The sequence below is a fragment of the Epinephelus moara genome, chromosome 21 (assembly GCF_006386435.1).
Source record: "Epinephelus moara isolate mb chromosome 21, YSFRI_EMoa_1.0, whole genome shotgun sequence".
Lineage (NCBI taxonomy): Eukaryota > Metazoa > Chordata > Actinopteri > Perciformes > Serranidae > Epinephelus > Epinephelus moara.
Window position 1 is genome coordinate 12,281,830 of NC_065526.1, and position 21,683 is coordinate 12,303,512.

Genomic DNA, 21,683 nt, shown 5'->3' on the forward strand with positions numbered 1-21,683 from the left:
ATATTGAACCAGCTGTGTGGCATCGCAGTGTGTGCAGATGAACGGTGTTTGGCTTTGCTCCCGTGTCGCTGCCAGCACCTGGATCTCTGCCGCCGGACGGGCAGGGATCTCCAGGGGACGTCAAACAACGTTCATGTGCACACACTGTGATGACACACAGCTGGTTCAATATCAGCAAAGTTTCCCTGCTTCCCTTCACTGGTTCCTGTACAGCAGGGTCGGTCTTTGTTTCACTGTTATAATCATTACAAAGCAAAAGCAGCATGTGTATACATTCAGTAGGCTATATCTTCAGTAGCTAGCTAGCTAACCCTACACTTTTAGGGGCGGGACTTAACAGACGGTCGTTTGAAATGAATAGATCTGGCCCATTGTCACAGATACCCCATCCAGCTTTTTGAGTCAGTATTGCCCAGATACCAGTGTTGAATCCATGCATCCCTAATTATTTGCACAGAAAAAGGCGAGTTTAAATTATTTTTCAGCACCATTTCTTTCTTTTAATTGTTTTATTAAGCACATTTTTCCCCTTAAACTAGATTAACTTGGGACAATATCTGCCGACTGACACGTATGAATACACAAAGCGTATACTGACCAGGTAGAGTACTCTGTAGGAATGTCCAGTAAGTTTGGCCACTTGAGTCAGAGAGGGATACTTCCACACCAGGATCTGGTTCTGAGAATAACCGTGTGTGCTGACCTGCAGAAAACAAACAAGTGTTTTCACATATTTACTCTGGATGTTAAAAAAACATTGTTAGTTTGATAAATGTTCATGTATACTGTCAAACACAATTCAATCACAATGCTTATAGTACAGAGAGACTGGGAGCAATGGTGAACAGTTTTCTTCAGTCAACTTTTCAACAGCATTGTCCAAATGAAAACCTTCAGGTGACTCACCAGTTCATTGGTGTGCTTGGACCAGGCCAGGTTGCAGACCTGAGAGCCGGTGTCTGTGCACTGTAGAGGCTGGCCGGTCAGAGTGTTCCAGAAGCGGATGCAGCGGTCTGCGGTGCCGCCTCCGGAGGCCAGCAGGCCGTGCTGGTGGGGAGACCAGGCGATGGCCTTCACTGCAGCCAGGTGCTCTGTGTACTGCTGCACCGGGAGGACGCTCGAGTGGTTCCATACAAGTAACTGCAGGCGGCAGGTTGAAACAAGGAGGGGGAGAATGTTTAAAAAGTGGTCGTGATAGTGACGTGTAGCTCACACAGGTGAGATTCTCCATCTACATACCTTGTTGTCATTTCCACCCGAGGCTAGCAGCTGGTGGTCTGTGCTCCACTTGAGCCCACAAACTTCCTGTCTGTGTCCTTGGAGACGGCGCTCCGACTGGAGAGGTGGGGCTCTGATGTCACGCTGCAGGATCACCCGATCGCGGCTCCCAGACGACAGCTGGTCCGCATTCCATGCCAACGCACCTGGCAGCAAAAGAAAGAAATCAAAGGGATGGTGATTCATCGGCCATGAATGAGAGATGTTGCTGAACAACTGTGTGAAAATTAATGAAGGTTGTGATATTTAACTCCTGCGACAGTCTCCGCCTTCATCTCTCCAGCGACCCAACTCACCCACTCTGGCCGTGTGTCCTTCTAGTACGGAGAGCTTTTTCCCTGCTGCTGCATCCCAGATCTGCACATAGCCTTTATGAGTCCCCACCGCCACCAGGTTACCCTAAACATAAGGCAGTACACTTTGAGTATCACATTGACGTACGTAGAGTCTGTAATGACTTCAAAAAAGCATCCACAAAAAAAAAAAAAAAAACAAAGAACCAAAACAAGGACAGGAGTTTTAAATAGCGTCTGCACACCAAAGCTCAATTTGCATCTTCACTAAATGTCAAATAACAACCATTTTTCATGATGGATCTTTGTCAGGTCCATCTGTGTAACTTCAGCCATTAGACGGATCTGACATTAAACAGACGTCACCCTGCCAGCCCATGAGTACAAAGTCTGTGTGTTGTCCCTCTGAGCCCATGTGTGAATAGTGCAGGTAATCGTGTGGAGGATTTACAGTGAGTGAGTGAGTGGGCGTGTTGATGACATTTCTATCATGTGGCTCGTGCAAAACCAGAAGAAAACAAACATCCGAGGGTGAAGAAGAGGGTCATTATCATGAAGATGGCAACAACAATGTCTAACTGGACAGACAGCCAGATTCAAGAACTTCTGTTGGCAAAGGCTGAGGCTGAAATTGCCAGACAGATTCAAGGACTGGTAAGAGACTCTTGTTCACATGACCACAGTGTAATCTGCATCATTTCCTGCCTCCTGCACGCTCTACCTAAGTGCCACCCCTCGCCAAAACCAAACAGAGTATTTCCAGTAGGTGAGAACGCTTCTGACCTGTTGTGTGCTACATGTGTGAAAGGAAAAAAAATGCAAATACAGCGAGGGGACACGTCAAACGAGAGTGAATCTGGGGATGGCTCTTACTTTCAGTTTCGCTGGTGAGCAGTAGCCGACAATCCTGCTTAGTGTACCTTTAAATGTAACTTAACAACAATTTATAAAGATAACAGATGACAGAGAGACTCACCCTTTCTGACCAGCCCACTGATGTTACAGAATCTCCTTCTACAGAAAGGTCACATAAACGTGTCACCTGAAAAGATAAGGAGGAAGTTCAATTACACCTTAAGACTCTTTCATTAAACGTTTGATACACAACCAGTGAAACCTTTAACGAGAGATCCAATGTGATAAGAAACAGTATTTGAGAGAGAAATATATACTCTTTGATCTTTTTCAACCACAGTGAAGACATCTGCTGGATGCCTCTCTGTCTCACTGCTTTGCTCGATGCACTGTTTTGTGTTAACAGATCACACACACACACACCTGGCTGGTGCAGGCGCTCCACAGGTAGACGCAGGTACCCAGTCCAACACTGAGCACATTCAGAGAGGACCAGTCCACTAGGTTGAGGTAGAAGTCGTCCTGAAGCTCTGGAGCATCCAGGACTTTGAAAGGAATTTTGGATATTTTGCGTGTAGGTTTCCTTGGCGACCGCAGCAGTTTCTGGCTGCAATGCACAACACAGTTTAGTAAGGACTATGATGCTTCTTCTCCAAAATGGAGGAGATGGATGGCAGATGACATGGAAAACATATTACCTGTTACTACTGACAGGTGATAGAGAATATGGAGAGACTGTGTTTCCGTCCTCTTCTGGTAGAGCCCTCTTAGTACTAACAGAATACTACAAAACACAAACAGACGATTATTGATGCAGCGAAAACTCCCCATGAAAGTAATAAATTAAAAAATATTTTGAAAGAAATGTTAACTGTTTTACACTAAAAAGGCTTCTCTTGGCAGGAGTAGATGGCTGCAGACGGCGGTCCTCTGACTGGGGGTCCTGGACTTTCTCGATGCCCGCTCCTAGCAGCTCGTTCTTCAGCAGGGCCGAGTAAGCCAGACCGTCCGCTGAAGGCAGAGGAGGAGACAGAGGGGAAATCAAACCGGGCTGTCGGAATGATTAAGTTCAAACACTGCGCTCCCTCTGCAATTTTATAGCTCTCTCTCTCTCACATCTCTAAAGATCAGGGAGAATTTTTCACAAAGCTTTGTTTAGTCCTTATCTCCAGTTTCCACGGGCCTGCCGAGGCTTAGTAAACAACAGAAGGTCAAATTATCAACTTTGACTGGAGCAGACAGAGATACCTGTAGAAACGAGCTGGGAAAGGCGTAATACTCACCCCAGACACAGATACACATCACAGTAGGATAACTCAGGACTACATTACCATCATGATAGTTGTTCTGTAATAACTAAGATGCCTAGTAAAAGGTAATTCTGTAATACACAAGAAAGGCGGCCATCTCTAGAGCTCAAATTAGAATATTTTCTAGATTCCTTATTTTTCTACAGTAGCAAATTTAATATATTGGGGTTTTAGACTGGTAGTAGCACGAAACAATACATTTAAGACATTTGATAATATTTTTTTTTTTGCAATTTGCGGGCATTTTATAAACCAAACAAGCAATGGACAATCAGTAGGTTATACGATTATGAAAATGAATGTTAGTTTCAGCCCTAGCCATCTTCAATACATCACAGTAGCTCTGATCTGACGAGAAAAACACACCCTGAAAACGATGAAGCATGTTTTCTTTCAGAAATCAACCACATAGTGTATGTAATAACTGCATAATGAAGCACTTTATGTCAGAGTCTTTGTAAAACATCTGCCAAACAAGCAGATAGAAGAACAGTTCAAATGTCTGCAGCATTGTAAGACACTTTATCATGTTCTGTTAACTTGTTCCATGTCTAGTCTCTGGATACAAAGTTGGATTAATTACCTTTGTTGCTGTCTGTTGTGCCATCTTTGGTTTTTCTGTTTTGATTGTGCGACTTTTCAATTTCCTGCATCAGAAAATCGAATGAATAAACAATCACTGAAAGCAGTTACAGACGAGCAAAAGAAGAATGGTGAGGGGTGAGGTTTTTTTTTCTTCAACACTGTGATCTTGAGAACACTGTTCATTTGGTAGGGAAGACAGTGAAGTCCTGGGTGTAATGCAGCAAGCTCACATTGATGCGGTGGAAGTTGACACTCCAGTTGGCTCCAGCCCGGGAGGGAATAAAGCGATCGCCATGCTTGCTCGGGGAGGACAGGGGGGAGCTGGTGGGTGTCAGAGCTCGCACCGCTCCTACCGCTTTCTACACAAGTGGAGAGAGGAGAGAGCGTTTACTGGCTGCAGGCCACAGGCCTTGGACAGTGAAAAGTGAAAACGTGGTAATGAAGATCATTTAAGTGGCAGATGGTGCATTTGTCTGAGGTGTTAACAACAGGAGGCATCATTCACAAAACCCAGTCATTTGGCCGGTGAGGTCTTGTTTTCACTCAACACTCGTGACATTGTCAAAAGGAAGAGACTGGCCTGTTAAAGCGTATTTTCCTCCAACACATGGACAGTAACACCATCATTGTGCATCTTAAGTCCTCTGCTGGTGAACAATCCTCTTTGCGAGGGGCTATCATCGTGCTTTAGTAAAGATAAAGACCTAATCACATTAGTGATGCTAGTTTGAAATGTAAGCCTTGGCTATGTGACGCAGGTTCTGTTCATTTTTAGGAACTATTTGTTCAAGAGCTGAACATGAAGCTCCTGTATGTATAAGTGCATACTTACTATGGGGCTTGCATTCTCATTTTGAATGTTGATCTGCCTGAGCAGCCTGCACTCATAGTCCTGATCCATGATGCCTGAAAACAGGAGATTGATCAACACATCTATAAAATCATACAACAGTTTCCTCAATGTACACGTCAAAGTAAACAGACACTGATGCTCTGATCATTATGACCATCTCTGACAGCTGAGCGTATTTAGCTCATAAATAACTGTTAAGCAAACTCAAATACAACATCATCGTGTGCGATTTTTCAATGAATGACTATTTGCAATGGGTCAATCAATCAGTGAATCTATTACCCATGGTGAGGACTTCCAAAACTATACATATACCATTATTCACTATGTAAAACAGAGAAAAGAAGCAACTGTTCATATTTAAAAAGGTGGAACCTGCAAATGTTTGGCATTTAAATTCAATTAATAACTTGTAAACAAACATTAATTTAATTTCTACTTATGGCTTATTTTATTTTACGTCTATTTTAATATCACTGTGTTGTTGTCGATGGGGGGAAGTGTGGGTGATGTTTTTTGTCTTTTATGAGCTGCTGGACATCTGAATTTCCCTTCGTGGATGAATAAAGTTCTTTCTATTCTATTCTGACAAACCTTGAACGGATCATCACCATTTTATTATGAGCTTTCTTTCGATGAACTAATTGATTATTTGACTAATTGTTTCAGAAATACTGCGTTGTACTACATGAGTAAATGAACGAGTGATCCACATTTGCAAAGTTAATAATGACGGCTAACTGACAAGCTGTGTAAATTCATCACAGGACAAAAGAGTACCACACTTATCAGAAGACAAACGTTACAGTCACCCTCAGGTAATACTCCTGTAAATAAGGGCATGGCATGAACAGATCCCTCGATAAGATGACAAAGACAAACCAAACATCTGTTGTACTCTAACGTCAGTGCCTTGATTCAAACCGCAGTTAAACGAACTAACTGTGGGCAAATCTGTTAATAAAAAACAGTGACATTAGTTTTAGTGCATGTGATCATCTACGAGAGAGCTTACAACACATACATTATCTTTATAACCACTAACGTTAGCAGCTTATCCTATGTAAAACCACCCTAACTGCTGGTATTTGCTTGCTGGCTCCATGAAACAAAAACACAGTTGTGGTGGTTATTGCTAGGGTGTAATCGTGACGCTGAAATGATTTAAAAACCCAATAATGCAATCATCCAGCATACAGAGCTATATGCTAATGCTAGCTCAGCTGGCTGACCGAACGTAAGCTATGCTAGCTATCCGGCTAATGCATTAGCAACATTGTTTGTTCACAATCTACTGTTATTTTAACACCTACCGGGCCCGGATAAACTACTCCCGTTGCGTGCCGTTGACTTGCTATTCCCAGTGGTGTCAATTCCAGTTGAAACGTCTTCTTTTCTGCGTTTTACTCTTTAAAACAGAGCATGTAAGATACAATTGTTTTCTTTTGCCGAACGTTCAATTTGGGCTCGCAAAGCACCACGGGAAGGATGTGACGTCGCTGTTTTTTGAATCACACATTCTGCGTTGCTAAGGAAACGTGTCACAGTCACAGTAGACTGCCTCCCACATCTTAAGCAGACTGAAGAGAAATCACGGGAAACAAGAAACATTTGACGAATTAAACATGTAGCTTTCATCAGTCACTTCGTTATGACAGTATGAACATGTTCAAATGTCACTTTTCTTTTTCTTATGTTATTTTTTTAATGTAAATGGTGATAAATGTAGGCTAGTCATTGTTTAAACCAAATGATCAACTGAACCAGCACAAATGGGTGATAAAGCCTGTGCTTTTCATGAATAATTATACAGTGGACAGCAATTGTAGAAGGTATCTATGCAGTGGACACACATTGCACCTTCACTGCCTGCTGTCAAACAATATTGAACCAACCATCATTAAAGGGTAACGTCAGTATTTTTCAACCTGGACTCTATTTTCCCATGTTTTTGTGTCAGAATGAAAAATAGGAACAACAATTTTTGAAACAGGTACAATACTGAGTGAGAGCGCTCAGCTAGCAGCTGCAAAATAGGCTGTAATGTAATGCTAATAGGCAATTGTGCACCGTTAGGCAGCAATTATAATATACATTAGGACGGATCTCTGACAGGTTCAGATTGTTATTTGGTGTCTGACAACAGTATGGAAAGGACCCTACAGAGACAGACTTTTCGTAAAGTCCAGTTCAGACCAAAGACTCGTGACGAGACGAAACCGTTTTAGAACCTTGCAGAGAAAATTTGCAGCAGTGTGATCTGCCCGTCTGAGTTTGAATCAAGCTGGCTGATGGTGTCACCTGCAACTCTGGTCATATCACCGGTGGCTGGCTTTCGAACGTGAGGCACGTCGTCTGTTTCAACAGCCAGTTTGCTTGTAGTGAAGTCTGCTGGTCAAGTCAAAATGGCCGCAGACCAGTTGTTGGCTTGCTGTGGCATGTGCTCTGTCTGTATTTTAAGAAGCTATAAATAATATTAATTCAGCCACAACATAAGTCTGAAAATCTGGATATCAGAACAGAAGCGCAGAGAGTTGTTGCATAGAGATGATACACCATCTCATCTAGTTGCATTGGTGTGAACCAGCAGATTTTTAGAACGTTGCAGAACAGTGCATTGCAAGTTGCTGCCTGTTTCAACTTGTCCTGTTGCGAATCTTTGGTCTGAACTGGGCTTTAAAGAGTAAGATCCTTTATGTGCCTAGAAACAGCACCAAAGTCACTATTGCCAAACTCTCAATACAATTATTTTAACATTATAAAACACGCTAGATTTTTAGTCGACAGAAACAAAACAAAGCTCAGAAAAAACTTCTTGGTTTGTTTTTCCACTGTTCCAACAGTCACCGACTCTTGTTTGGTGGAAATAAATTGTTATTCACCCAGTTAGATGTAAAAATATGCTGACTCTATACACGCTTAAATTACTGTGTCTTTAAATGGAGTCTGGTGCATTTGCTGATAGAGATTTCAGGGCTGTTTCTAGTTAAAAAGAACAATTTTTCTCCTTAACATAAAGGACTATTTCTTTTAGGATGTACATTGATGGTGCACAGATGCCCTGAGTGGTTACATTGCAGGCTGTTTTCAGCTACAGCACTCTCTCTCAATACTAGACGGATTTCAAAACTTGTTGTCTTCATTAGTCACTGAGACACAAAACGTGGAAATACAATCCAGGTTGAAACACACAAAAGTTTCCCTTTAGATACACAAATTACAAATGAACATTTTAGGTGTTGACAAATCATTTCTAGCAAACAGATGACACACTGCATCGATTTACAGTATCTTTCAAATGGCTTTATTAGTAAAAAAAGAGATGCAAGTGAAACAAATATAATCTGACATGAAGTAAAAACAGACTAAACACATTTCATGTGCAAAAGGTTTGAAATAAAGACACATTCAATGACATAACATCGTTGTGGTACAGACTCCTGACTGCTGAAATCAACATTCTGACAATTTCACAAGAGACTGAAATTTCAGCTACACTGACAAAACAAGTTGTATTCAAAAATCCTGTCAGGAGTCTTGGCCCACAGCTTATCTAAAGGAATCTGATTCAAAGTGCCACAGAAAAGGTACAGTAGGTTCAAGTAAGTTATTGAAATTCTAATTTTAAAAAGCCCTCAACACCCAGTAAAGTAATATGTGCAAAAGTATAGTTTTTAAAACTAAAGAGTCTAAATGCACTATATGATAAATACATATAGGGATAGCTAAATAAAAAGTCTTTCTCAATGGGTGGCTCAACTCAGCAGATCAAAGCGCCCATGCAGTTCAAATCTGGACAGTAAATACTGCCAAAAATGTTCTAAACTGGGCACTGTATCTAATAATCATAAAAGCTTCTTTACACAGCATATATTTATTTGATTAACATTATGAATATGCATTTTATTCTTGTTAAGCCCAGTTGTGCTCGTATTATGAATAGTCCTGAAAGAAAGTCACAGCCGCAGCTCTACAGCACGAATACAATTAGGCTCCCTCAAAATCACATTGTCTAAAAGTACAGTATGTCCAGTAGAAAACAAAGTATAAAACATGTTTTATACAGACAACCAATTAACCAAGGCAAATCTGAAAATGATACATGATACAGAAAATGGCTTGTAAAATCCCATAAACCAAAAATAAGACAGTGTCGACTTTTTCCACAGCCTCGTGTAACCTGTAATGATCGACGTAAAAGAAATAATCCGCATGATCCGTTACTCCGCACGGCCTCAGATACTCAGAGCACTGAGGATTTAAAAAGCATGTGTGCTTATGATAATGCCACGGCTTTTAAACCAGTGAGGAGTGAGTGATGGAATGGCAGGGTGAACTAAAATGAAAAATGAAGTACATGTGGACACAGGGCGGCGGTCTACAGGGAGGAGGTATCTCTAGGCATAAGTTGCAGACCATTGTTGACCTGGAAGCGAGTTTCATCTGATATACCGTACTGCTCCAAGGGGTCCTGTGGAGGAAGGACAAGATGAGTAAAGACTGTGAGACAACAAATGCTCAGACTGCACAGAGCCCTGTTATTGAAGCAGAATCAAAGTTTATATTAAATGGTTACCTCGGGTTGTGAGACCTTTGAGAGTTCAGCCTCCAACAATATACAGTGAAGGTGTGTGGAACTTAAAGGAGCTCTATATGACATTCAGAGCAGACCACTGTTTGCTATGGAAAGATGTAGTGGAGTAATGGCATCCTGAGCAGAGAATGAAATGCTCTGAACGGTTCAAAATTAGGTGCAGGAATCAGAACGAAACCAGTTTCATGTTGGCGGAAAGGGGTGTCAGTGTGTTGTAATCCAAGCTTCTTTGTCCAATGTTGTGGAGGACGGTCAGGCAGTGGGTGCAAGTTCATGCTTGTGAATTCCTGCGTGTGTAATTCAGGCCCCCAGGAAGTGTGCCAGACTTTAAAGCCAATTTGAGGTCCATTACATGATGCCATTGGACACAAATGGACTATCTGTCTGTAAATCAGTGTATACAGTTTTTGAGCATCACAACCCCTGGGAAATGACTCGATCAGAATGTATTCGGTCCGCAAACATTTTGAAAGTCTAGAAGAGCCACATGATTAAATCATTTTATCTCCATTCAAGTTAGTGGAGCGCTAAACTAGAAGTAGACGGCTTGGCCGAGAAGTCCCTGGTGCGCCTGCTCTATGGGCCCACTGATGTGGACGATCCGGGGAATTCATACCAAAGATGTTTGGCTTCATGCGCTACTGAGCAGCTTTCCTTGGAATGAACGGGACCCCAGTTTCTTTACACATCCATGTGTGTATCCCACTGCCTAGCTCATTGGTGCCATGTTGCACTGTGCTCATATATGATCTAGATTTGTCTCAGTATTATTTGTGTGAACAAGTCTAAAGTCTGTGATAAAAAAAAAAACAACCTTCAACAAATACAAAAAGAAATGTGTTAACTCCCAAAAAAAAACCAACAAAAAAAACGGGTTTGCAAAAAATCAAATTCCAAAAATAAAATAAAATATCTCAGAACACATTCAATTAATTTATGAATAAATGAAAAGCATTTGTGAATATCTTCTTAACATTTACAACTTCCGAACAGATATTTGTGAATCTCAATACTAAGCTGTCTCTTTTTTTAATTTATTGAATTTGCTTATTTGCAGATCTCTTTTATATGTGCAAAATAGTTTTTTAGTTTACAAATCTTTTTTTGTATTTGTGGACAGTGTTTTATATTTATTTACAGATTACACATTAACACGGGGGTCGTCAATCTGTTCACACAAATAATACTGAGACACATCGATCTCTATATTCATACTACGGTTACCACTGATATCGGGACAGCGTAATCGCAAAGGCGTAGCCGCCACCCTCTGGTTTTCCTCCAACTAGCAATGTTAGCTGTGTTTATTGAGTTGCACCGTTAGCTGCTAACTGCTGGCTCAGCCACCTCAATGTTGAAAACTGTGCGCAGACAATCCTGCCCCAGACTCTGAATCATAGATATGCTCTAAATGTCACATTGAGCGTCATTAATAAGCAGCTCTTCTTCCCAGGCTTTGCTATGAACAGTTTTCATTGAGAACTATTTTCGAGGTCTCTGGGTCATCCTGAGTGGTCAGGAAATTGTTTCTAAAAAAGACATTTTTTAAGTGTTCTCTTTGAGCATCAAAAATTAAATTCTCTCTCTCTTTTGTTTTTGGGATTGTTGCATAAATCAAAAAACTAAACTACTGAATCTTCATGTTCCTGCACTGATCTACCCATCCATCCCGTGTTGATAGTGATAATACTGAGCATGTCAGTGAGTCAAGCATGGCACAAATACAATTCACACTTAAATCCTATGACACTGTTGGGCAGAAGGACCATCTGTGTGGTATTCAGTGCACTAAGGTGCTGCTGTGACTGGTCTCACCTTGCCAGTAAGCCTGTGGATCTCAGTTCGATAGAATATCAGGTTCTTCCTCATGAACTCGTAACTGCAAAAGATAACAACATCACACGTTAATTTGACATTCGAAGGAGGAGATCATCCTGTTTGTGAACTGTTAGAGACGTTTCTAGCAAGCACTTCTAGTTTCCTTTTTTTTTTTGAGTCACTTGAATGCATCACCTGACCTGGCATCTCAGGAACCTTTAATTAAAGGCAGGTGTGCTGAAGTGATTGTGGAGCTAGAAGATGCCACAGTTAGTCTTCAACCAACGAGTGTTTGGTTAATCCTGATTTTTGATTTTGTTTTGATGCGACAGTCTACACAATCAGTTTATAGCTTCATCCTGCATCTCAATCAACTCTTTAACCACCTGAAGCACCCTGGATCATCAAACAGTGAGTACAAACGAACAAAAGACAGTGAGTTGACCATATCTCCCGTTATGCCATCTGTGGCATCTGTGGGTGGCTGTTTTGGACTTACTGGAAGTCACAATAGGAGCAGTATGGTTTTGTCAGTGGACATAAACACAAGGTCAAGCAGTGATGACTCAGTTGAAATCTGTTCAACACAAGTCACATTGTTGACACTGGAAACAGCAACATCATTCATTTGGGACGGTTTCACCATGTGAGTGTGTGACTGAAGGCTAAGACACAATGAGGTCCAAGTTGTTCTGCGCAGTCACTCAAATAACATCTCACTGCACACTGAGACACATTCAGCTGTAGGGAACAGTGTCTATAATGTGCATTCACATGATCATAGTTTTGTAGTTAGGTTGGAAAAATACAGACATACTGCCTTTTTGTATTTTATATTACTTATTAACCATATGGGAAAAAAATATATAGAGCAAAAATAATCCTGTATTGTTAAGTATTAATATTTTAAAAACATATGGACAGAAATGTATTCTTTTGTTTTTATCTGACTAACTAAACCAAAAGTGTGATCTCAAAATTGTTTTAAGTATCAAACCGTACATTTTATGTACCGTAACACCCCAAGGTGCAGCTAGTGACTATTTTCATCATCATTTTAATATAATCTTCTTCTTTTCTTTAAAATGTCAAAAATGATGACAAAATTACAACTTATCAGAGCTTGAAGTGATGTTTTAAAGGAATATTTCACCCCTCAAATGACCATTTGTCTCTAAATCACTCACACGGTGTTACTTTGAATTCTTGAGGAAAATGTTTTTCTCACACGTCTCCACAGTGAAGGAAGAATCCAAAAAAGAGGAAATTCTTGATGAACTGAAGTCATACGCAACCGTATTTAACAACAGCAAAACTAGATGAAAACATCTGTTTACAAACTCTAACACAACTTGAGCAGTATAATCCAATTTTCATTAATCTCAGTCGTATGTTCGTACTTCCTACACACAGTCCTTTCCAACGGGGAACTGAACTGAAAGTGAAACTTACCTATGCCTTCTAAAGAAAAGCCACACTCCATTGACAAAAACAGTAATTTTAACTCCCTGAACAGTGGAGTTGTTGGTTGACCACTACCTTGATCAGTTAGTCTTTAATGAATTCGAACTACCTCTTAAAAACACCAAAGTCAAACAGTGGCTATGGTTACATGATGGCTTCTCATTCAGAATGAAATAAATCTGAATGAAATCAATCAATTAATCAATTAAAGTTTTTCCAGGTAGTTTACATGAGAAATATTCAGATCAGTTTAATCGCCTTTATTCGGGTCTGCGCAAGGTTTGGGGCAGGGAAGGTTTCTGGGGGGGGCGGATGTTACGTGTTTACGTTTAGCGGAAGAAAACACTGTAGTCCTCGCTCTGGATAACAAGATGCTTGACGCCGCCGTTCTTAGTGCCTTTTTCGGGCTTGTTTTGCTTATATTCTTGAAGCAGCAGTACGACAACAACCTTGTTCTGCTAAGGCTTCGTCTGCTGAGGAGGAGAAGAGTCTTTTTCAATTGGAATGACCGTTTACATGACCACTTTTTTTTTTTTTTTGAGATTATTTTTCGGGCTTTTTTGCCTTTAATGTATAGGACAAAGTGAAATGGGGTGAGAGAGAGAGCGGGGGGTGACATGCAGTAAATGGTTGCAAGCTGGACTCAAACCTGCGACCACTGCGTTGAGGCATCGCCTCTGTACATGAGGCGGCGGCACTAGCCACTACGCTGCCGACGCCCCTACATGACCACTTTTAATCGGAATGGCCTTTCATTCCGAATGAAAGTGGAATTAAACTGTCCATGTAAACGTACTGACTGACACAAACAAACTTACTGATGGAGGCAGCAGGAGAAAGGTCTGTCTGTTTGGGAAGTACTGAGCTAATGACTGGATAAATGACTGTTGGGCTGAATCAATCTACATGTCTATCCTCTGGACTTGTAGACTGAGCCCTCGCAGACTTCAGTTGTACGATGTGTGATGTATTTACCGTCATCACGTAAAGTCTGCGAGGCTGATGGGCAGCCCTCGAGACTGTTTTACCTGTTGCCGTGGAAATGGTTAATTATCGCTGCTACCATATTCATATATATGTCATATAAGTTGATGAATAGTGCTAAACTCATCTGTTCATACAGATAACAAGATACAGTATAAATCCCATGTATAGCCTTTTCTGTGACCAAACAAAAATGCATTAATACACCTCTATGTAACATACAGGCTACACATGTACAAAAACAGAAATGTTTGTAAATAAGGACAGGACTATAACTTAATAACTTGTGCATTACTGACATTATTAACCTTCCTTTGTTGTTTTTCGGACCATTTTTTTGCCTATTTCACTGCGCAGTCTGATAGACTGCAATAATAAAATGCATTTTCAGTCTTTACAGCCTAGACTTATACTTATCTCTGTATCACGATGTGGTTAAATATTATCTCTGGCCTACACAATTCAAGTAACATTTAAACAGGCCATCCATCAATAACTATTTTACACATTCATAAGTTTCTTTTTCGGCGATTGAAAAACCCACAACTTCACGTCCGTATTGCAATGAATTGTGGGTTATTAAATCAGTCTGCACCCCAAGCAGACTCTCTGGAGGTTTGCAGGAAGTCCTCTTGAGGCCCCTTGTGGACTGGGTGAATTGTGGATTTGGAGCCCTAAGCACTCCCGCACTTCCAGTGAACACGACGATATAGTGTGAGTTGTGTCAGAGTTTGTAATTGGATGTTCTGAAAATAGTTTTGCAGTTGTTATACATGGCTGTTATACATGAAGAATTTCCTCCATTTTTTTTGGATTCTTCATGAATGTAACTCAACATGGGGTTAGTAATTGATTTACAAATGATCATTTGGGGTGGTGAAGTATTCCTTTAAACTGCACTATCATCAGCCATAGAACTCAAAGAATGCAGCTTGTAATAGAAGCATTTGACTTGATAATTGACTGAAATGACTGATTACCAAAATTGCAACCAGTTATTGTTCTGTTAGTTACTGCCAGGTCACAAAACATATGTATCACATCGTGTTGTAATACGGTCAAAAAGAGAGGGTCCTACCTGGCCTTGATGATGGAGTCTACCCACTCCCCACACTGCTCCTCTGAGTCACACTCAAACAGATACTTCCTCTCTGCTTCATCCAGAAACGCTACAAAGAGAAACACATCAGAAATTCATCACACAAACGCACTAACGCTAACTGTAATATAAAGTCATAAGTAATTAACTTTGATCCATTTCTTTTGTGCTGATCAGTGACATATAAACAATACAGTTTGAATACCATCAGCACAAACGTGAGTGACCACTCATTTCCACTGACTTCAAGGATTTACAACCAGTCAGTCAGCATGTGAGGAAGTATAGGTGAGTCATTTAATGTACTCACCAATAGAGAAGGTCTGGCTGTCCTCCCTCTCCACCCGACACTGCTCCAACAGCAGAGCTCCAATTGGCTGCCAAATAAATAATGACTTAATGATGTTGCCCTTTACAAGCAATGGTTTCACTTTCTCATGAGGCCAGACAGTGAACACATGAGGAATAGATGCTGTGACAGTACAGGCAGGTGTTCAAATATTGATTCAACTCACCTCCTCCTCATCAGTCCGGAAATAAAAGAGGAAGTTGACGATGAGTTTCACCAGCCTCTTCTTTACAACTGTGTCACAACAAAGGGGAACTGAGATCAGACTTTACACAGACAGCAGACAGATGGTGGATGACATTAAGTGTGTGATGGCTGCTGTTGTAGCATTAGCTGCTGCCCATGTTACACGAAACGGAAGTAGGTGTGATAAGAGCTCGGTGTGAGATAAACCGTGTTACCGTCTCCTTTCTTGGGTCCTCGCATCCCCAGCTCGGCTGCCATCTCTGACGGCTGGCGGCTCAGAGACACCAGTTCCTTCTCGTTGAAACGCATCACGGTCACTGACGCAGTAAAACACAGGTTGGAGGGACAGTGAGGCTACGACCGAGCCTTTCCCACCGACAACATAATAATGGAGTCAGATAACTATAGTGTATAGAGACGGTGACGTCGAAACTGTCGGTTAACCGTCGTCCTGTGTCGTTATCTGGTGTTCTCGAGATGTGGCGGAGTGTGTTTGGTCATTTCTGCGGTCAGGCAAACACAGCGGAGTCACTCCTCTCCTTCATGGTACACACCGGACACACACTGGCAGACACTCCTCACTGGTGGTAGTACGGTGCTCGGCGAGGGTCAAAACAGGCGAACAGTGCGTTCTCAAACTGTAATACTTTCACTATGTAGCCTGATGTAGTGATGAGGTAATATATAGCCTCCTGAGACAAGAACTTTACTTTGGTAGGCATTTTTAGTTTCTCCTCGCTATGTGGGATCAGTTGGACTCGATAAGTATAAAAAACTAAACATTGCCAATGATAATTAAGTCCCAATGTCCTCAAATGAGACGAAGATATAGTCTCAATGTCAAACAAGTACTTACTAATTAACAGTGTCTTAGCTTGTTACTGTTGCTATACAAAACAACAAACATTATTGATTACAAACAAACAAGTTTCAACTATAAAATGTGATCAGGTTTTGGACCTTGTCTACTTTTGTGCCGGGATTGGCTGCAGACTAATTTGGCAGAGATGGCCGCCATCTTGTTTTTATATGGATAAGTGTGCTCTTACTTCCAGTAGATGGCCAAAAAAGTGTCCATGACTGAGGACAAGAGGCCTAACTTAAGTAGAATTAAGTATAAGGTCAAGTAAACCCAAAATGTGATATCCGCATATGAGGACAGAGTCCCAGGAGGTTAAGATGTATTTTAAATCTAATTTTACTTCTCGACAAATTTCACATTTACAAATGCAAACTTACAAAAACAAAGAAAGAAAGAAACAAAAAAGACCCTCCAAAAACTAGATTATTTGTATTTATAAAGGAAATGGAACAGTAGACCCACTTGTCAATGATTTCTCTTCCTCACAAAGCAAAAAGCTATCAAAACCATTTATGTATATACTACCTTCGAAATCTTTACATGAACCTTTTGTCACACCGCTGCGTTTTTATTTATATTTTATTTTAGATGTGTTTTACAGTTTATTGCCCTTTTCTCTTTGTTAATGCTTTTAGTTTTGTTTTCTCAGTGCTTCATTTGTATGTCTGTGATTCTGATCTGTGCTCACACTGTTTGTACAAAAATCAAAATCAATCACTCAACAACAATAATAATGACAATCCTAATGAATTATGATAAACATAGTTTAATAACACGGATAAATAGATCTGCAAGGGTTTCACTATTTGCAAATGTGGAAAAGACTAAAGAATGACAGGATGTGTGTTTGAGCAATTAAATGGGTGGTTGCCAACTGTGAATATAAACAACAGAGTCAGACAAATACTTTAAACTTTATTTATTTGAATTTTGTGGAAACGAATGAATTGTGTTGCTTTGCTTATGAAAAATAGTCAGGTATGTGGTTTAATTAAAGGTTCAGGCGATCTGTGCATAACCCTGTTTAGGAACTAGTGGGAAATGCAAGAAAGTGGTGATAGAGAGGAAGTCAAAGAGGAAAGAGCAAATATGTATTTAAAGAAGACTGTAATCAGTTATTCTTTGTGGTTCAGCTTAAATGGTTTGTTTGAGAGATAAATTTATGATAAAAAAAATGCTGTCAATGGATCAAAAAAGTCAACCACAGATGCAGCAACAGATATCTGTGTACAAATAAAATTACTCTGTAAGCCCTTCTGTGGCTTTATTCAGTCATTCTTGATTAGAGTTTTTTTTTTATTCATTTTTTTTTTATCTTGCTTGTGAAAAATATGGTCCATAATTATTAGTTATTTATTTTGTCAAGAAAGCCAGTCCGGCCCCTCCTCCAGGCCAGCAGGTAGCGGTAATGCGCCGTAAACTGTTTGCAAACCGCCAAAAGCCGAAGAAGAAGCAACCTGGGCATGCGCAGTAAAAAGTACATTGGCATGATCCTGACGTCGTGGAGTCGGTGAGTGTTTTGGGCCAAGAAACTCTTTATATTATCTTGTCCTGTATAATTATCGTTTCCTCAGGTACACAACCACGGTATTATCACATATACAGAATTAGGTGCGCTTTACGTGTAGTTTGAGCATTCGTATTTGTTAAATCCATTTATTACAAGCCGGTAACACCGTTAGCCTAGCATTAGCATTGTCACAGTGCATTCATTAACGTTAGCTTTACGTTATGCTAACATACTGCAGCTAACTGGAGTTTATAGAAATTACTCAGTAACTTCCTCTTAACAGTGGTAACGTTATCATCTCAGGTAATTAAGAAATATTTTGCTAAAAACGGCGCTGTAATGTTTCATAATGTACTTTCCTGTAGTTAAACAGATCCGTGTTAAGGGGAGTTAGCATAAAGTACCTCAGTCACAAGAGGTCTGAGAAGTCATTGTATTGTTGCTAATTCGTATGAAATGCAACGCAGACTAGTTATAGAAATGTATCAGCCTTATTTTGGATGTTTAATTTTTTAACGTTCATTAACTTTACGTAATCTGTCCCCAAAACGATGTACATGCTCATGTGAAAGTAAATACAGAGTCGAGACAGCAGTCTTGTCATGTTTACTATGTGCTTGTGTAACTGCACACATGGTAGTTTGTTGCACCAAATCTAGTAATACCTAGTACTGTAATAACATTAACTAGTATTTGGTTACCCACATCCTTGGTAAGAGTGTGTGTTTTCTTCTCCCTCAGATAATCACAAAGGATCTACTTTGAGTTCCTGTCCAGTGTTGACTGGGCAAACCCGTGTGGGTTTCTGAGTGATTAAGCCCATCACTTTGCAAAGATGGATTTCCAACATAGAGCTGGAGGGAAGACGGGGAGCGGTGGGGTGGCTTCAGCCTCTGAGAGTAACCGTGATAGGCGAGAGCGGTTACGTCAGCTGGCCCTGGAGACCATTGATATCAACAAAGACCCCTACTTTATGAAGAATCATTTAGGATCATATGAGTGCAAACTTTGCTTGACGCTTCATAACAATGAGGTGAGGGGGCACATGATGACACTTTCCCTAGATTATGTTATTTAAACTTGTTATCAGAGTATCTTGTTTGACACTGCTCTCCTCTGCATTACAGGGCAGCTACCTGGCTCACACGCAAGGAAAGAAACATCAGACCAACTTGTAAGTGCAATGTTTAGTTTTCATTTGTTTGTCTTGTGTTTTCTGTGACTGATTCATGTTACCCCACCTTCCCATGACCGATAAACCTATAAAACCACAGGTCCACCATACATATCTTCATCTTGTGGTTGATCATCAGCTGTTACATGTTTGCTGTGAACTGACAGAACTACAACCCTCTGTATCCAGTGCTTTGATTAACAGTTAAGAAACTGTGTATGTTGTGTGTTTCAGAGCGCGGCGAGCAGCCAAAGAGGCAAAAGAAGCTCCTGCTCAGCCAGCACCAGCAAAAGTGAAAGTTGAGGTCAAGAAGTTTGTCAAAATTGGTCGACCAGGATACAAAGGTAAGCTGGCTGCAATGTTATGTATCATTGCACTCATTATTTAGCTTATGCTGAATGTGGTTTCATTGCAAATGTATTGCATTCAATATCTTAGTGTCTTAATGTCTTTCTCTCCCTGATAGTAACCAAACAGAGGGACCCAGAGACCGGTCAGCAGTCTTTACTTTTCCAGGTTAGTGTGTATGGAGAGAATGTCAGTGTAAACTCTGATGGTTTGAAAGGGTTTCTTGTTGTTTGGAGAAGATTTCCCAAAAAAGGAAATAAACTTTAAAGCTCCACTTTATAGAGATGCCATAAAGTTATCTAGTTTGCTCAGTTGATTGCTTTTGTTTGGTTTCTGAGTGCAGTCTTGATTCACCACTGAGAGCTGAAACTACTGTAAACAGATATTCTTCAGTTTCACAATCTCAGCTCACTTAAGGCTGGCTGCGTACTCTTAAGAAATTGACCTTTTGGCTGAAACAGCTGTCGAATGCGGTGCTCAGTGCCAGAGTCAGTACTCAGTGTTTGCTTTTTGGCATCTCTTCTGATCAAGCTTGCAAGCTGATGTTGCAGATGTTGTTTCTTCACAGTTTGTGCCGAACCTACAACCAAAGCTAAATGCCAAACTTATTTTTGGTCATATACCTGTCATTTTCCTCACGTTGATGTGATATATGTGACCTGCTGGCCAAATGAAGTAAGCAGCTGTACACAGAAATTGTCTCGGATGCAAGCACCACTCTGTGTTTCAACCTCAAATTGCCTACTGCAGTAATGACTGAATATTATTGTTTTTAGATGTTATGGTCCGACTGTCAAAGACAAATCCCTAAACTACTTGTTACTTTTTCTCTGTTCATCAGATTGACTACCCAGAGATCGCTGAAGGAATTGGACCCAGGCATCGTTTCATGTCTGCTTACGAACAGCGCATCGAGCCCCCCGATCGTCGCTGGCAGTACCTGCTTTTGGCTGCTGAACCATACGAGACTATTGCCTTTAAGGTGAGTGGGAGCTGCACCTGTGTTGTGCACTTAAAAAAGCTGCAGTGATAAGTCAATTAGTCAGTCAAGGGAAATTTAAGCAGCAACATTTGCTGATTTCAGCTTGTCAGACATCTCAAGCTTTTCTTTGCCATGTATTCCAATGCAACATCTTTTGGTTTTGGACTGTTGGTTGAATAAGGGCTGTGGGAAATTATTACAGGCTTTTGTAACAATTATTTGATATGTTTTAGACAAAAACGATTCATGAAGAAAATAATAGTCAGATGAAGAGATAGTGTGAGCTCTTTTAGTTTTGTTCTTCTTGCTGTGGCATGACATCAGCGTCTTTGCTCCTTTAGGTCCCCAGTAGAGAAATTGACAAAGCAGAAAACCGCTTCTGGACCCACTGGAACAGAGAAACTAAACAGGTACAGATGAGCTGATTAACATTTGTCACCACAAAGCTGACCTTCTTATTGTATTTGAGAAGTGTTGAAATATGTTTCAACCTGTCACTTATGTTTTTTTCCTCCCAGTTCTTCCTACAGTTCCACTTCAAAATGGAGAAAGCTGTCCCCCAGTCCAGCGGACCCCCGCCTGCTGCAGGCGTGAAGCGCCCTCCTCCTCTCATGAGTGGAGTTGGACCTCGCCCACCAAATGATTCCATGCCCCCTCCCCCTCCAGGAGGGATGCCCCCTCTCCCACCAGGTGCTCCAGGTACCCCCCATATGCCCCCGCAGATGCCCCTGCCCCCCATGCCAATGAGGCCGCCTCCTCCTGAGAGCCTTATAACCAATAATTGATCCCCCATCAACGTGTCATGATTGCTTTCTTTCATGGTGTTTTCATTGATGTTTAAAGTCTACATCTGGTAGATTTTTATACACTTGTTTGGTTTATGTAAATGTGTAGGGCAGCCCATGTGACCACACTGTTTTGTATAAATGCTTATGGATATGGAGCTATGACTGAGAATAGCTCGTATTTTAAGATTCTGTTTTTGTAATTAAATTCTTTGGAGAAAAACATCTGCCTCGCAAAGTCTGTGTTTTTACAGAAGCATCACACACACAGAAGGAACAATGAAAGGAGCAGCATGTAGGATTTAGATATAAACAGCACATTCTAAGTATACAAAAACATGATGATTCTTAGTT

At 40.8% G+C, this 21,683-nt stretch overlaps 3 protein-coding genes across 3 annotated transcripts in view; 1 reads left to right on the forward strand and 2 right to left on the reverse strand.

Moving 5' to 3' along the window:
• Nucleotides 1-6,659, reverse strand: part of LOC126382558 (fizzy-related protein homolog) — an 8,624-nt gene extending 1,965 nt beyond the window's left edge. Inside the window, exons 1-12 of the mRNA XM_050032490.1 lie at nucleotides 6,488-6,659; nucleotides 5,154-5,227; nucleotides 4,552-4,680; nucleotides 4,320-4,383; nucleotides 3,307-3,437; nucleotides 3,125-3,210; nucleotides 2,850-3,033; nucleotides 2,548-2,613; nucleotides 1,575-1,677; nucleotides 1,240-1,424; nucleotides 907-1,140; nucleotides 599-703 (exon numbers count right to left, since the gene is read on the reverse strand). Coding sequence (XP_049888447.1) covers nucleotides 599-703; nucleotides 907-1,140; nucleotides 1,240-1,424; nucleotides 1,575-1,677; nucleotides 2,548-2,613; nucleotides 2,850-3,033; nucleotides 3,125-3,210; nucleotides 3,307-3,437; nucleotides 4,320-4,383; nucleotides 4,552-4,680; nucleotides 5,154-5,222 — 1,356 coding nt within the window. The 5' untranslated portion in view covers nucleotides 5,223-5,227; nucleotides 6,488-6,659. The remainder of the gene's footprint in view (nucleotides 1-598; nucleotides 704-906; nucleotides 1,141-1,239; nucleotides 1,425-1,574; nucleotides 1,678-2,547; nucleotides 2,614-2,849; nucleotides 3,034-3,124; nucleotides 3,211-3,306; nucleotides 3,438-4,319; nucleotides 4,384-4,551; nucleotides 4,681-5,153; nucleotides 5,228-6,487) is intronic.
• A 1,796-nt stretch (nucleotides 6,660-8,455) lies between these two features.
• plekhj1 (pleckstrin homology domain containing, family J member 1) lies at nucleotides 8,456-16,258 on the reverse strand. The gene is made up of 6 exons (XM_050032504.1): nucleotides 15,884-16,258; nucleotides 15,649-15,716; nucleotides 15,444-15,510; nucleotides 15,113-15,203; nucleotides 11,584-11,647; nucleotides 8,456-9,645 (listed from the first exon to the last, which is right to left on the reverse strand). Exons 1-6 carry the CDS (start codon nucleotides 15,975-15,977, stop codon nucleotides 9,553-9,555), a joined length of 477 nt encoding a protein of 158 aa, XP_049888461.1. The 5' UTR covers nucleotides 15,978-16,258; the 3' UTR covers nucleotides 8,456-9,552.
• Nucleotides 16,259-17,963: 1,705 nt separating this feature from the next.
• On the forward strand, nucleotides 17,964-21,553 carry sf3a2 (splicing factor 3a, subunit 2). The gene is made up of 8 exons (XM_050032496.1): nucleotides 17,964-18,040; nucleotides 18,782-19,073; nucleotides 19,168-19,214; nucleotides 19,449-19,558; nucleotides 19,681-19,730; nucleotides 20,404-20,544; nucleotides 20,886-20,954; nucleotides 21,063-21,553. The coding sequence occupies exons 2-8, from the start codon at nucleotides 18,876-18,878 to the stop codon at nucleotides 21,327-21,329; spliced, it is 882 nt and encodes a 293-aa protein (XP_049888453.1). The 5' UTR covers nucleotides 17,964-18,040; nucleotides 18,782-18,875; the 3' UTR covers nucleotides 21,330-21,553.
• Nucleotides 21,554-21,683: the final 130 nt, after the last annotated feature.

What these genes read in the sequence shown, in the direction of transcription:
- plekhj1 (XM_050032504.1), bottom strand. Translation starts at nt 15,977, where the DNA reads ATGCGTTTCAACGAGAAGGAACTGGTGTCTCTGAGCCGCCAGCCGTCA. An exon ending in GACTCCATCATCAAGGCCAG is followed by an intron (nt 11,648 to 15,112) that starts GTAGGACCCTCT and finishes TATCTTTTGCAG; the next exon opens with TTACGAGTTCATGAGGAAGA. An exon ending in TCCACAGGCTTACTGGCAAG is followed by an intron (nt 9,646 to 11,583) that starts GTGAGACCAGTC and finishes CTTCCTCCACAG; the next exon opens with GACCCCTTGGAGCAGTACGG.
- sf3a2 (XM_050032496.1), top strand. Translation starts at nt 18,876, where the DNA reads ATGGATTTCCAACATAGAGCTGGAGGGAAGACGGGGAGCGGTGGGGTG. An exon ending in TGGTCGACCAGGATACAAAG is followed by an intron (nt 19,559 to 19,680) that starts GTAAGCTGGCTG and finishes TCTCCCTGATAG; the next exon opens with TAACCAAACAGAGGGACCCA. An exon ending in ACGAGACTATTGCCTTTAAG is followed by an intron (nt 20,545 to 20,885) that starts GTGAGTGGGAGC and finishes TTGCTCCTTTAG; the next exon opens with GTCCCCAGTAGAGAAATTGA.